General features: G+C 42.6%; 1 protein-coding gene across 4 annotated transcripts in view; it reads right to left on the bottom strand.

Annotated features, from left to right (window-relative positions):
* DGKI (diacylglycerol kinase iota) overlaps positions 1–13,657 on the bottom strand; it is a 402,429-nt gene that overhangs the window by 200,925 nt on the left and 187,847 nt on the right. For all 4 annotated transcript variants that reach the window (XR_009244222.1, XM_058654978.1, XM_058654979.1 and 1 more), the window contains exons 4-5: positions 8,264–8,338; positions 6,954–7,010 (exon numbers count right to left, since the gene is read on the bottom strand). Coding sequence is in view for 3 of the 4 variants with exons in the window: in XM_058654978.1 (XP_058510961.1) it covers positions 6,954–7,010; positions 8,264–8,338 (132 nt within the window). In the remaining variant the exon portion in view is untranslated. The remainder of the gene's footprint in view (positions 1–6,953; positions 7,011–8,263; positions 8,339–13,657) is intronic.

Genomic DNA, 13,657 nt, shown 5'->3' with positions numbered 1-13,657 from the left:
AAAAATAATCTCCTGGGCTGGCATGACAGCGAAACAGCTGAAGTCCTTGCCTTGAATGCGCCAGGATCCCGTATGGGCGCCGGTTCGTGTCCCGGCAGCCCCACTTCCCATCCAGCTCCCTGTCTGTGGCCTGGGAAAGCAGTCGAGGATGTCTCAAAGTCCTGGAACCCTGCACCTGCGTAGGAGACCAAGAAGAAGCTCCTGGCTCCTGGCTTTGGATTCGCTCAGCTCCGGCCACTGCAGCTACTTGGGTTGGGGATGAATCAATGGATGAAAGATCTTCCTCTCTATCTCTTCTCCTTTCTGTATATCTGCCTTTCCAATAAAAATAGAAATAATTTTTAAAAAAAAAAAGAGAAAGAAAACATCTTCAGGTTGAATCAAGCCAGTAAACCTAGGAAATTAACACTCACCTCACTTAGACCAATATACCTAAGGTAATCCCTGCTCTTTTTTCAGAAAAAAAAAAAAAAAAACAAACATACTTTACCCAATGCTAATACCTCTGTTGTCGGATCTAGTCATTGGTTACCATTTCCATTTAAAAAGCCCTTTAACATTTAGCTAATCACTCAACACACATTTACAAAATCTCTACCACAACTCGGGACTATTTTAACTACAAATGTCAAAAAAAAAAAAAAAAATCATCAGTGTCAAAGGAAAAACACAGTGAGATCAAGGCATGGAATGCAGAATCGCAAGAATATGTCTAACAAGCATTAACACTATCAGTTCCAAAATGCCACCTCTATTTCTCTTAACAATGTCAAATCAATTTACTGAAACGAAACAAAGCCCCTGGAAGAATAATGATCTTTTGAGCATGATAAGATATAAAGAAGCACAAGGATCCTTCAAATGTGTCTAATTTCTGTCTCTGAAGGCACAAGTTCATACTTAGTTGGAATGGCCAGTGAAACCCTGTGAGCTGCTAACACACTGCAATACTTCTATTTAGCTGGTAAATTGCAAATGCAGTGCCTGTGCCAGCTCGCTCCCTCCTCTCCCCCACAGTCATAACCCACACGACCCCAGCATCACACTCCCTCGATACTGGTCATTATCAAGCAATCAGAATGCCAGTTTCTGGTATAACAAGTCTTCAGGATTCTGTTCCAATGAGCTCTATCTTGGAAGTGAATTAAGTTGCCTGGGCAATCTACCGGCTGTCACGTTAAGAACCTCCAAAGACCCCCTATGCCACTTATTCAAGTGGTAAGACAGAAACTAGCCAAATGTTCACCCAAGAACGTGACAGAGGAAGACTGAGTGAGGTCACACAGTATCGTCCCTCGGTATCTGTGGGAAATGGACCCTCAGGAAGGCCAAAATCTCTGGCTACTCACGTTCTTCCTCTGTACAAAATGAGATCGCAGCACAATCTGTCCTGTGAACACGCCCCATATACTTTACGTAGCTTCTAATCCCTCAGGCCTAGTAAGACATGAATGCTACATTGATGTTTGTTACACTACACTGTTTAAGAGGCCACATTAGAGAAATGTTTGCATATGCTCAGTATGAACACAACTAGTATTTTCGTATATTTTAAATCAGCAGTGAGTTAAATAAGAAAGAAAGACAACTGTATATATACATTTACATTATTGTGAGGCGTATTTTCACAGGTTCAACTTCAATTATTATTACCAACTTCCTAAGTTCACCTACAGTGCAAAAGCAAAGGCAGGATTCCAATCCAGACAAGCTGGCTACAGAATCTGTGTTCTTTCAGCTATGCCTCTCCGCTGACTAGAAAGCTACTTCCATCTGAAATATCAATAAACGATTAAAATGACAGTAGTGGAAATATTGAATACATAAAAGTGTCAGATGGCATTGTGGGGACATAAAAATGTAACCTAATTGCTGTTAGTTTAGCAGAATTTGAAGAACAATGAACAATATCACTGATTTTGAAAGAAATGTTGTACTTATGGAGATTACAAATCACCAAATGACTGTCAGTTTAAGGAGGAAGATGTTAGGAAAATTGGATGCAATTACCTAGGAGAAATCATGTCTGACTCACGGAATGATTTAGGGAGCGACAACTCTAGAATAAACAGTACACTGACACTTTACACAAATCAACAATTATTTGAAAATAGGCTGACTTAATTATTTGTACTACTACATATATCATTTAACATGATTTATAATAGCATGTCATTTAGTTCATTTAAGAAGTAAAAAAGAATACACTTAACTAAATTTAACTCTTAAATACTAAATTACTTAAGTATTTAACTTCTAGTTAAATACTAAATAGGCATGATCTTACCTGTTGCTAAACATTTTGAATATCATCCCTCCAAGGAAATAAGTAGGAAATTATGGCATGGATAGATACGTGAACTTAGGCAAAGTTACTATCATGGAAGAAACTGAGTAACTGTGTGTAATCTATAGCTGTGCGATTTATGATGCCAAGCTCCCTTCTCCTGAAGGTTTGTGGGCATCAAGTAAATTCACTTTGCAGCATAATTTAGGCAAAGTAAATATTACTATATCTGTGGACTGGCATGGACTTCTCAGCCTAGCTTCTTTGGCAATGAAATAATGATTACTGTGGGGGGAGAGATGAACTGTCTTCATCCCGACCTGGAGCCAAAGCACTAGGTTAGGATCCCTGCTGCTTTCCAGGCCTACTCCCCAGAGGTTTCCATTTTTCACACCGTTTTCTTTTGACCACGATTCATATCTTGCAAACCGGGGCCTGAAATGAGAGTTTTCACACTACTCTCTCTTGATCACTATGCGTGTCTCCTAAATCACTGGACTGACATTAGACTCAAAACCCTTGCACTACGAACGTTGAGTGTTGATAACAGCCCTGTCTTAACACTGAAATTAAGGCAGCAGAACAAGGCTTCTAACCCCATCACATCTTTTTTTTACTCATCAAAATTTTCTGAATTATTCATATTGTGTTCAAAAACTGGGTAATAAAAGGGCCATTACTTACGGATGTAAAAATATTGGGGATATGTCTTTCAGGGCTTATTTTCGCAACTGGTAGAAGGAATATATAACACAATTGCTCACTTACTTTCAAACAGCCAGTTTATTCAAAGCATTATTCATAGAGCACTTGAAGGATCATAGAAATCATAACCCAATTCCTACAGTATTTGGCTAAGCAAAGCAAGGTTCAAAAACATTCACCCTTGAGGAGCTTAGCAAATATTTTATAGAACCAGCCATGTGCAAAGTACTACACAGAGGAGAGGCACAGGGATCAACAGTCCCCAGGCGAGAGAGAGAGAGAGAGGAGACCCTTCCTATGTAGTTGGAAAGAAATAGAGTACAATTTGAACCCAGGCCAGACTAATTCTAAAATAAGTGTTTGTTGCTTCATTTGCATTCAGTCAACTTCCTTAAAGACTCTTTAATGAAGATCGCAGCTGGATCACAGTCAGCCAGAAATGTCATCTTCCATATGTCCTCTCAGAGCAAAGATTCTGAAACATTTTGGGCTCCTCTATTAGATACAATCAGGCAGTGAATATTGATCTATCACATTTTCTGGGTGCTGGCACAATAAATCCAGAACAAATTCTGTGAGTAGCACCCCAAAGCTTATGCTAAAGGAGGGAGACTGTTGGACAAGGAAATAATTCCATGCAGACATAGTTATGGTGAGTAAAAACTCTCTCAAGGGAAACAGCAAGGTCCTAACTACTTAAAACTGTCTTTGAGACTTCTGCAATGGACTGATCTTGGGTCCGTTCTAATCAATATGTTGAAATCCTAACCCTGTCATGTGATTGCGTTTAGAAGCCAAGGCCATAGGCAGAGTCCTCATGAATGAATCCCAGAGACCTCTCCTCTTTCCCATCCATGAGATGCAGTAAGAGAAAGTACCAGTCTGACACATAGGAGCGGACCCTCACCAGAACTGGTCCATGCTGGCCCGAGCTGATCCCTAACATACAGCCCCGAGAACTATTAGAAGTCAATTCTACTGGTGGTAAGCCACCCAGCCTCTAATTTTCCATTATGATAGCCTAAACTGTCAACCTTTGTGGGACATTTGAGCTTAGATCCTACTATTAAAAAAAAAAAACAAACTGGTTAGCCGGGGTGCAGTGCAATAGCTCTGCCTTGCACGCAGTGGAATCCCACATGGGTGCTGCTTCATGTCCTAGCTGATCCACTTCACTTCCAGCTACCACTTATGGCCTGGGACCTTGCACCCATATGGGAGACATGGAAGAGGTTCCTACTCCTGGCTTCAGATCAGCTTAGCTCTAGCCATTGTGGCCAGTCGGAGAGTGAACCAAAGCACAAATGACCTTCCTGTCTCTCTTACTCTCTGTAAATCTGCCTTTCCAATAAAATTTTTTTTAAAATTACAGATAGCCATGCAAAGAGGTTTTCAGAATAATAATAAGATATACCAATATCCAAACAGGGGAGGGTTGTATCTTGGCGTGTGTCTCATGAATTAAAAAAAAGTCCGCACGGTGGCAGCGGGGACTGGAGATGTAGGCAGAGGTAAGAACACACAGGCCTTTTCCTGTCAAGGCCAAGGGTGTGGCTTAGCTGTAAGTGCTATGGAAACTTTAAAGAGTTTTAACCTGGGAAAGGACATAATCTGATTTTCATTTTGCAAGACTACTTTTTAAAAATCAAGGGTAGATTGGAGGAGAAAAGTGAAGAACCTTGGAGAAGCTACTGTGGTGGCCAAGGTCTTTCACACTGCCAATAGAAATGGAGGCTTCGTGGCGTGGGGACGTGTGGTAAGACTGGTGAGTGTGGTGACAGTATCCGACATGAAGAGTACACAGACACAAGCCGTGCGACTCCCCCGTTCTCTGAATTGAGAAGCCAGAGGAACAGCCGCTTCCTTGGATGAGGTGGAAAAGTTCTCACTGTTCAATGACGGATTTAAAGAGTTTAGTCTTTGATGCTTTATAGCTGAAGTGATATAACACCCTCAAAGGGCATGTCAAATGAATTCCAAGGAGTATAAATTGGAAATGTTAACCCTAGGAGTTCTGTGCCCACATATCGTATTCAAAGCCATGAAAATAGACATGTTCTTTTGATAGCAGTGGCTAGAAATGAAGGGCCAAGGACAAATACCAAACCCACATGAATGCAAGGAGGTCAGGAACGTGACAGCAGGAAGCACTGACCGACAAAGCCAGAGAGAAGCTAGAGCAACGCTATGAATCCAGAGGAAATAAAAGCTTTCCTCCAGTTTATGATCATTGTCCTGAATTCATTATGTCATATCAATATCCGCACTCTCAAGAAAAAAAGAACTAACACGTGGATATATGCAATATCTACCTGGGAAGTGAGCACGGTAGAATGTTAAAAATGACTAAATCTTAAGATCAAATGAATACCAACATAAACTTTGAAAATGTAAAAAAAAAAAAGAGAGAGAGAGAGAGAAATTCAGAAAGGATGACTACACAGTGGTTTGAATATTCTTGAGAGACACAAGGAAGAACAGAAAATATTCCATAAACTTGGAGCTAACTGGCCACATTGAAAACACAATTTCAGGAGATGCGCAGACTAGGAACCAGATCAGAACAGGTTAAGCTGCCTAAAAGATGGCATACCAAAAATAGTTTCAACAGCGAACACATCCTGGAAGGTTGGCAGTGAGCACAAAACAAGAATGGGAGTAGCCCAGAGGACACAGTGGGTGGCTTTAAGATGGAAACTATTCGACTCTGTACTGACAGCCATTATGTGGGAGCTGGGGAAGCTGAAATGACAGAAAAGCAAGGAAAACCAAATGCTTGAAAATAAGGATAAGAGAAAGTGTCCCGAACTCTTACCGGTGAACTGGAGAGGGAACTGGCTTAGAGAAGGATTCTGGGTAAGGATCGCCAAGAGTTTCTTTCAGTAGATTTGCACATTTGGCTACTGTTATCTAAGCAGATATACCTGCCCACCTGTTATCTGGATATCTCTCCATCCATTCACAGAGAGAGAGAGAGAGAGAGAGACAATGGCACAATGGCTCAAAGGCTCAAAGGCTAAATCCTAACCTTGCCAACCCTGGCATACCATATTAGGTGCTGATTTATACCCCAGCTACTCCATTTCTGATCCAGCTTCCTGCTTATGGCCTGGGAAATCAATTGAGGATAACCCAAAGCCGTGGGACCCTGCACGACTTGGAAGAAGCTCCTGGCTCCCATCTCCAGATTGGCTTTGCTCTAGCCATTGCAGCCACTTGGGGAGTGAACCAGCGGATAGAAGATTTTTCTCTCTGTTTTTTTTTCTCTTTATAAATCTGTCTTTTCAATAGAAATACATAAATATATATTTAAAAAGTTCAGTGAAGCAGCACCTGTCTCAGTGTCACCTCCTCCCACCACACCCCTGGCTTGCCAGAAGCACAGCAAGCAACGGCTCTTCAGTTCTCGCTTCCCATCCCTCTTCAGGGCCGCACTTGGAAGGTCAGGCACTGAGCACAGAATGCCATGCTACCCTGTGATGTATGTACTCATTGAGCTAACAGGTGTGAACCTTGGGATTTACAGAGCTGCAGCGAGATGCCCAGGGCCTTAGGAGAAGCCAAGGCTGCATCCGATACCAGGCTGTCAGAAGGCAACACTCTTACTCTGAGCGACCAACAGCCACACCCCCAGAACAGCTCAGACCTACTCAAAATTGAAAAGCAGCTTTCAAAGTGAGCACAAGTCAATGAAAGACTTCGTTCTTACCCAGCTGAGTTCTCCCACCACTCCTTCCCCTGGCCCTCTGGGTGCTTCAAGTAAGATCTTAATTTCCCACTCAAAACACAAGAAAAAAAATGAAGTGCATGTGCCCACACTGATGAGACTTGCAAGTTTCACTGGTGTGTTTACAAAAAGCCAATGTGAAAAGCAGAGTTAGCTTTTTAACTCTGAATAGCTATGAACCCAATGAGTCAGGAAATCAAAAGTGGTCTGTATCTATCACTCGGAAACACTCACTTCTCTCGGTGATCTCGAGCCGCCTTCTCGGAATGTTGGTTTACATCTAAAATTAATCTGCCATTGAGAAGAAAAGCATATTATATTAGAATAAGCAACAGATCAGACTGAGTTATCCCTCCCCCCCCCCCCCCAAAAAAAAAACCAACTCAGTGACAGGTACTGATAAAGCACTCAAAAACTAAGAAACAGTACTGAACACTTCTCATCTTTTGAAATCATCACATTAGACAATGTAGATATATACTGCATAGTATAATATCTCCAGTCTCCATTCCTCCCTCCTTTGCTCTGATGAAATAAAAATATCCTTAAGCAATAGTGTTCTTTCAGGGTGAACTGGACAAAGGGAGAGACAAAAGGATGAGGGGAGAATAGATGGCAGTTGACATCAACCTGACCTTTTTAGGACTTTCAAAATCGCAAATACCAACCTGAGGAATGTTTAAAGTTAGGATAATTATTTAAAACACAAGCAAGATTATTCTCTGCAAAGTGACTCAGCCCTGCCTTCCTCCCAGATAGGAGGCCTCCTGCCGCCTTCATTTACATGTTCTTAACTACCCAATCACGGAGAAGGTCAGCGGGGAAGCAGAGGAGGAAGAGGAGCCCAGACAAGCAAGGAAAAACTAAGAGAGTGCCAGGACCCACTGCCCCAAGAGCTCAGTAGGCAAGAACTGGCAGCATGTCATGGAGACCCAACAAGTGTGATGAGGGACAGGACAGCTGAGCGCACAAGAGTTCTGGAATACAGGTTACACACAGCCAGCCAGCCGCGGAAACAGGAGCACGAAAGCGACCTCCTGGGGCATTTCCTGCCCCCAAGTCACGAATCAAAGAATTATTCAGAGCCCACTTCCTCTGGAAGCCAGGCACTATCAGAATGCCACATCCACTCCCACGCAGACATGTGTGCTGCACAGCAGGTTGCAGTCCACAAGCCCAAACAGCTGACTCAGAGTCGGCTTTAGGCTGCACTCTCTCTCCCTTACACTCATGTTTGTTAGAAAGACTCGCGGAAGCCAGAGGTATCTAACCATTTTAGATCTTTTTCAATAAAATCTTTTTCTTAAGGAAAACTTCTTGCGGAAGTTGGAAAACAACATTTGCACATGGATGATACAGGAAGAACATGAATACACATCAGCCTTTTACTATTCCTTTCCCAAGAGTCAATGCAACAGGCAGGACTCCCAGTTCTTTCAAAGACCATTGTTTTCCAAAGGTTGGAAAATAAACAGTGACACCTCATCTTTGAAAACCAAACACTTGCGATGTGGCAGAAGCAACAGCAGGGGGCGCTGTCTTACCTTCTCCAGCTGCTCGATGCAGGCAGTGTGGACCACGATTTTACAGACCGCACACTTCCTCCTGAGAGCGGATTTCTGTAACATTAAATTCAAAACACAAGAAATGTAAGCACCCTCTCAATGAGTTTCCAGGTTTTCAAGAGAGCATCTGTACTTGAAGTAAACGTTGTCATTCTTTTATAATCAACAAAATCTGAAACTTAAACCTTAAATAATACAACACCTAATAGTCCTGACTCACCAAGTAACCCTGTGTTCAAATGACTTAAAGTGGCCACGCCATCTTCACAGTACAATAGCACCTGCCACTACCTACGGAACAAACGATAAAGCCTTTCTATTACAGTATTTCTAACCTGGTTTTTTCTCTCTCTCTCTCATTCCAACTAGATTCATGCCCTTCATGGTTTCTTTTTTTTTTTAAAGACATTTTTATTTATTTGAAAGTCAGTGTTACAGGGAAATAAAGAACAGGGAAGAGTCAGGGAGGTTTTCCATCCGCAGATTCACTCCCCCACTGGCCTCAAGAGCTAGGGCTGGGTCCGTCAGAAGCAAGGAGCCAGAAGCTTCATCCAGGTCTCCCATGTCCCGGGTGCAGAGGCCCAATTACTTGGGCTGTCGTCTGCTGCCTTCCCAGGTGCTTTGGGAGGTAGCTGGGTCAGACGCGGAGCACTGGGACCGTGTCAGCCACGGACGGAGGCTTTACACACTCTGCCACAGCCCTGGCCCCTTTCTTAAGCAAAAAAAAGGAAGTGTTATTACACTCTACCTTTCAGCATTTTTTAAAAACATTTTTGGCTCAACAGTCATATGGCAGAACATTCAACCTTCATTCCAAATCCAAAACAAGCATTACTCACTCACTAACGTTGCTTGCATTCGCTTGTTAAATCATCATAATGTACTCATAAATACAATTAAAATGCTAATTGTTAGTTGGGGGGGGGGAACCTCTTCTTTCTTTTCCTTTTACCAAAGAATATCTTTTAAGGGGCTGGTCATTTTCAGCTTCTGACCCAGACACAGATATCTACTTAGATTTCTTCCCCAATCTAGCTTTTATATTCAGAAACAGCAAAAACAACAGCGAACACAGCCCAAGCAACCGATCTGAACAAAGTCCTTCGTGTTCTGGCATAATTCACTGAAGCCCTACGGCAGAGGTGCTGTTCTTATCCCATCCTGCAGGTGGGAACACAGAGGCAGCCGGCGACCTGCCAAGATCCTCTTGTGGAAGGGGCTGGAATAGATGCCAGCCACCTTCTGCCTAAGGATGAGTGGCATCCCCTGAGGAGACAGAATTTTGAAGCTAACTACAGCCAGTAGATGAGACCAAGTAAAACCTTGCTGCCGCCAAAGACTGACCGCAGGAACCCCAAGCAACCACCTTGAAAACGACAGCATCCGGGGGAACAAACGCGGCCTCCAGTCTCCCTGGACGGCCCCTCTGCTATCAGCAGAGGGTAGCAGGATCAGTAATTAACAATGCTACCAGCCATCAACAAAAAAAGCCACCACAGCACCATGGGGACCAATCTGTCAGCCAGTTCCCACTGACTCCCATGTACCCCCTAGCTAATGCTTGAATCACTCTGGCCATTTCTCCTCTCGAGAGAGGACATGATCTGAAAGATGGAGAAGCTGGTTTTGTGGCATGACAGATAAAACTGCTGCCTGCCATGCCAGCATCCCATCCATGTGAGCACTGGAGCATCCAGGCTACTCCACTTCCAATCCAGCTCCCTGCTAAGTTGGAATAGCAGCAGTTGGAAGATGGCTTCAGAGCTTCTAGCCCTGCTATTCACATGGAAACCCCAAGAAGCTTCTGGCTTCAGCCAGGACCTGCTTGGTCCATCGCCATCATCCAAAGAGTGAACCAGCAGATGGAAGATCTCTCTCTCTCTCTCTTTCCTTCTCTCTCTCTCTCTCTCTCTACTTCTCTCTCTTCCCTTCTCTGTAACTCTGACTTTCAAATAAATATTTGTAAAAATGACATTGAATAAGTGGCAATCAGTTGGTTTACAAGTAACAACAGAGAAGCAAAACCAAAGTGTGAGCCTACACTACTGGAAAACATGTTGAAAAGGACACAAGGAGAGAGGAGAGGGGAGGAGACAGCTGCATGCCGTGATGAAATACGAAACAATAGTAGTGACAGCAGCAATGGAACAGTCAATTTAACTAATGGTAAATTCTACCAATAGTAAAATTTTAGCTTGCAAATGTTCATTTGCACCCACAGGCAAATGATCCCTGCCTCCTGTTTGCTAAGAATATCCTGGTCAGATCACAGTTTTACAGTGTGTCTGAGTCATGTTGCGAATCAGAGCAACAATATTGCTAAGGACAGCGGACAAGCTAGCTACACCAGCAAGGTCAGGCGAGCCAGGTCAGACCAGCAATGATGTTTGCAAAGCCCCCTCCTTATCATCCCGCCCTCGGCTGGTGCAGCTGTGGGCCTCAAAGTGTCCAGTGCGAGGTCCTCCAGCGTCCTGTGGATTCTGAAAGTTCCAGAAGTCTGCACTAAGTGTGGGAGGGGGAGACACTGAGTATGCCTGGGAAGCCGTACGCTTTCACCAGAACAGTTCCTTCCTTCTGGGTCAAACCCTCTCTCAACAAGGGATCTGGGCTTGATGGGTTTGAGAGCCACTGGGTTAAGACAAGTGACAATGACACTAGGGTGTGCCTACAGGGACATCACTCACATGGAAAGAGCCAAGGGCTCCAGTCTACAAGCTTTATGCTTAATTGGGATTAAACCATGCTAAATTTCAAAAGTCCCTGTAAGACACATCACATATGCCTTTGCCCAGAGGCATACTGTGTGAACATAATCTGAATTTTTCCTTCATAAACTACAATACGATATATTGCAGTCATAAAGGACAGTCATTCATATTTCCAGTCTTCTTGTCTGAATAAGGCTCTTTTTGGGTCATTGTTCTGGATTTCCCAAGCGATAGCTTCTAAAAAGCTTTTAATGTAGGAAATCAGATAATGAAAGCCAATAACCAAATGCAACATGAAGTGAAGAAATTCTAAACAAAAGTTCAAGGTCTTTTTCTTTTATCTTCATTTTTAAAACTTTTATTGTTTGTTATTATTATTATTATTATCATTTTATGATACAGTTCCATACAGGCCCTGAGCTTTCCCTTACCTATCCCCAAATCCCTTCCTTCCCCACCATGTTCCCCTACATTATTACTATAGTATAGTTCTTCATAAATGGTCATAAGTCTATCACTGTGGGCATGGACAATGGCAGAGAGTCCAGCATTTCACTGGGAGTCCATCTATGATCTGGAAGTAGAGATGCATACTGCATTGTATCCTCACATCTGGATATGATAGTCTCCATTACAGTGAATATACATCCCCTTAAATGAAAAACCACAAAACAAAATCAGCAATAGGAAGAAAAATAGAAAGTTACAACAAAATGAAGGTAAATAACACACTAGCGAATGCCAATATGTTGCTGAAAAAAAATGAAAAAGAAAATCAGAGTCCAGCAAGGCAGCCTAGCAGCTAAAGTTTTAGCCATGAACATGCTGAAATCCCATGTGGGCACCAATTATATTCCCGGTGGCCCGTCCAGCTCCCTGCTTGTGGCCTGGGAAAGCAGTCGAGGACGGCCCAAAGATTTGGAATCCTGCACCTGCATGGGAGACCCAGAAGAGGCTCCTGGCTCCTAACTTCGGATTGGCGCAGCTCCAGCCATTGTGGCCACATGGTGAGCGAATAGATAGACAGAGGCTCTCCCCCTCTGTATATCTGACTTTGCAATAAAAACAAGTAAATCTTAAAAAGAAAGAGAAAGAGAAAGAAAATCAAGAACCTTCTTGAACAACGCTAATGTATGACCTATGACGCAGACAGGAATTTACTTATTGATTTATTTATTTTATTGAAAAGTCACATTTACAGAGAGGAGGAGAGACAAAGAGAAAGGCCCTCCATCCGCTGGTTCACTCCCCAAGTGGCCCTAATGGCCACAGCTGAGCTGATGAGATCCAGGAGCCAGGAGAGCCTCTAGGGCTCCCAAGTGAGTGCAGAGTCCCAAGGCTTTGCACATTTTCTACTGCTTTCCCAGGCCACAGGCAGGGAGCTGGCTGGAAAGTGGAGCACCCAGCACATGAACCAGACACCATATGAGATCCTGACACTTGCAAGGTGAGGACTTCAGTCTTGTGGCTAGAGTCCCTGACCCAAGTCCATGAAGAATTTAATATGAAGAAAAATGATTTTGAAGAAATGAAAATAAAAACAAAAGTATCAAAATTCATGAGATACAGTTTCCACTGATCTTTGTTGGTGAGAATGTGTTTCCTGTAGGCAACAAATACATTGGTTTTGCTTTTAGATTTGGTCCACTAATCTATAATGTTTGACTGATGAGTACGTTCTGTTGTAATTTTACTGAGATGTTCTCCTCATTTGCCTTTGCTTTTGCTGTGCAGGTCCGGAAGAGGCAAATTCTTCAAACTTCTCTTTGCTGTGGAAGAGTTTTATTTCATTTCCAAAGACAAAGGAAAGCTTGGTTGGGTATGTTATCCTGGGCTGACAATTTTTGCTTTCAGAATCTGGAATTTGTCACTCCACTCTCTTTTGGTCTGTAGAGCTTCCTCTGAGAGGTCAGCTGTGAGTCTCATTACTATTCTGTATATGCCATTTGATTTTTCCGTGCACATTTAAGGATCTTTTCCTTATGTTCGACTAAAAAGAGACTGATTATCATGTGTCATGGTGAAGATCGTTTTTTGGTCAATCTGTTGGGAGTTCTGTGTCCCTCCTAGATGTTGTTTCCCAATTCTTTCTCCAGATTAAGGAAGTTTTCCTGTGTTTTTTTCATTGAATACATTTTTCACCCCATCTTCTGTTTCTGCACCTTCTGGAACTTCCATAACTCTTACATTTGACCTTTTCGTAGTGTACTTTAATCTTTGAATACTTTTCTTAGTTTGACTCAGTTCCTTTTTCAACTTTTTGATTGTTTCACCATTGTGGCAAGAAATATCTTCCAATTTTGATTCTGATATTCTTTCTTTTGCCTTACTCATTCTGTTATGGAGACTTTCCACTGAATTTTTACTTTGCTTCATTGTGTCCTTCACTTCTAATAATTCTGCTTGACTTTGTTTCAGTGTTTTTGTTTCATGTGTGAAGTGTTCCTTAAGTTCCTGCTGTTATTCTCATTGTTGATAAAGAGCTTTGTAACAAGTTAAGTTCTTCATCCCCCATTTCCTCAATGTATTCCTCAGTGAACTCTGAGGTTGGCAAAGGATTTTGCTCCTTTGCAGGGAAGTCTTCAATAATATTCATCGTGCCTCTGTCTTTTCTTTTGCTCTTGGTCATTATACTTCTGATTAGCAGATTCTTCTCCTTAGGGCA

The sequence above is a fragment of the Ochotona princeps genome, chromosome 25, assembly GCF_030435755.1.
Source record: "Ochotona princeps isolate mOchPri1 chromosome 25, mOchPri1.hap1, whole genome shotgun sequence".
Classification (NCBI taxonomy): Eukaryota; Metazoa; Chordata; class Mammalia; order Lagomorpha; family Ochotonidae; genus Ochotona; species Ochotona princeps.
The sequence above is the reverse complement of the archived record's forward strand: the minus strand, read 5'-3'. Positions and strand labels throughout refer to the sequence as shown.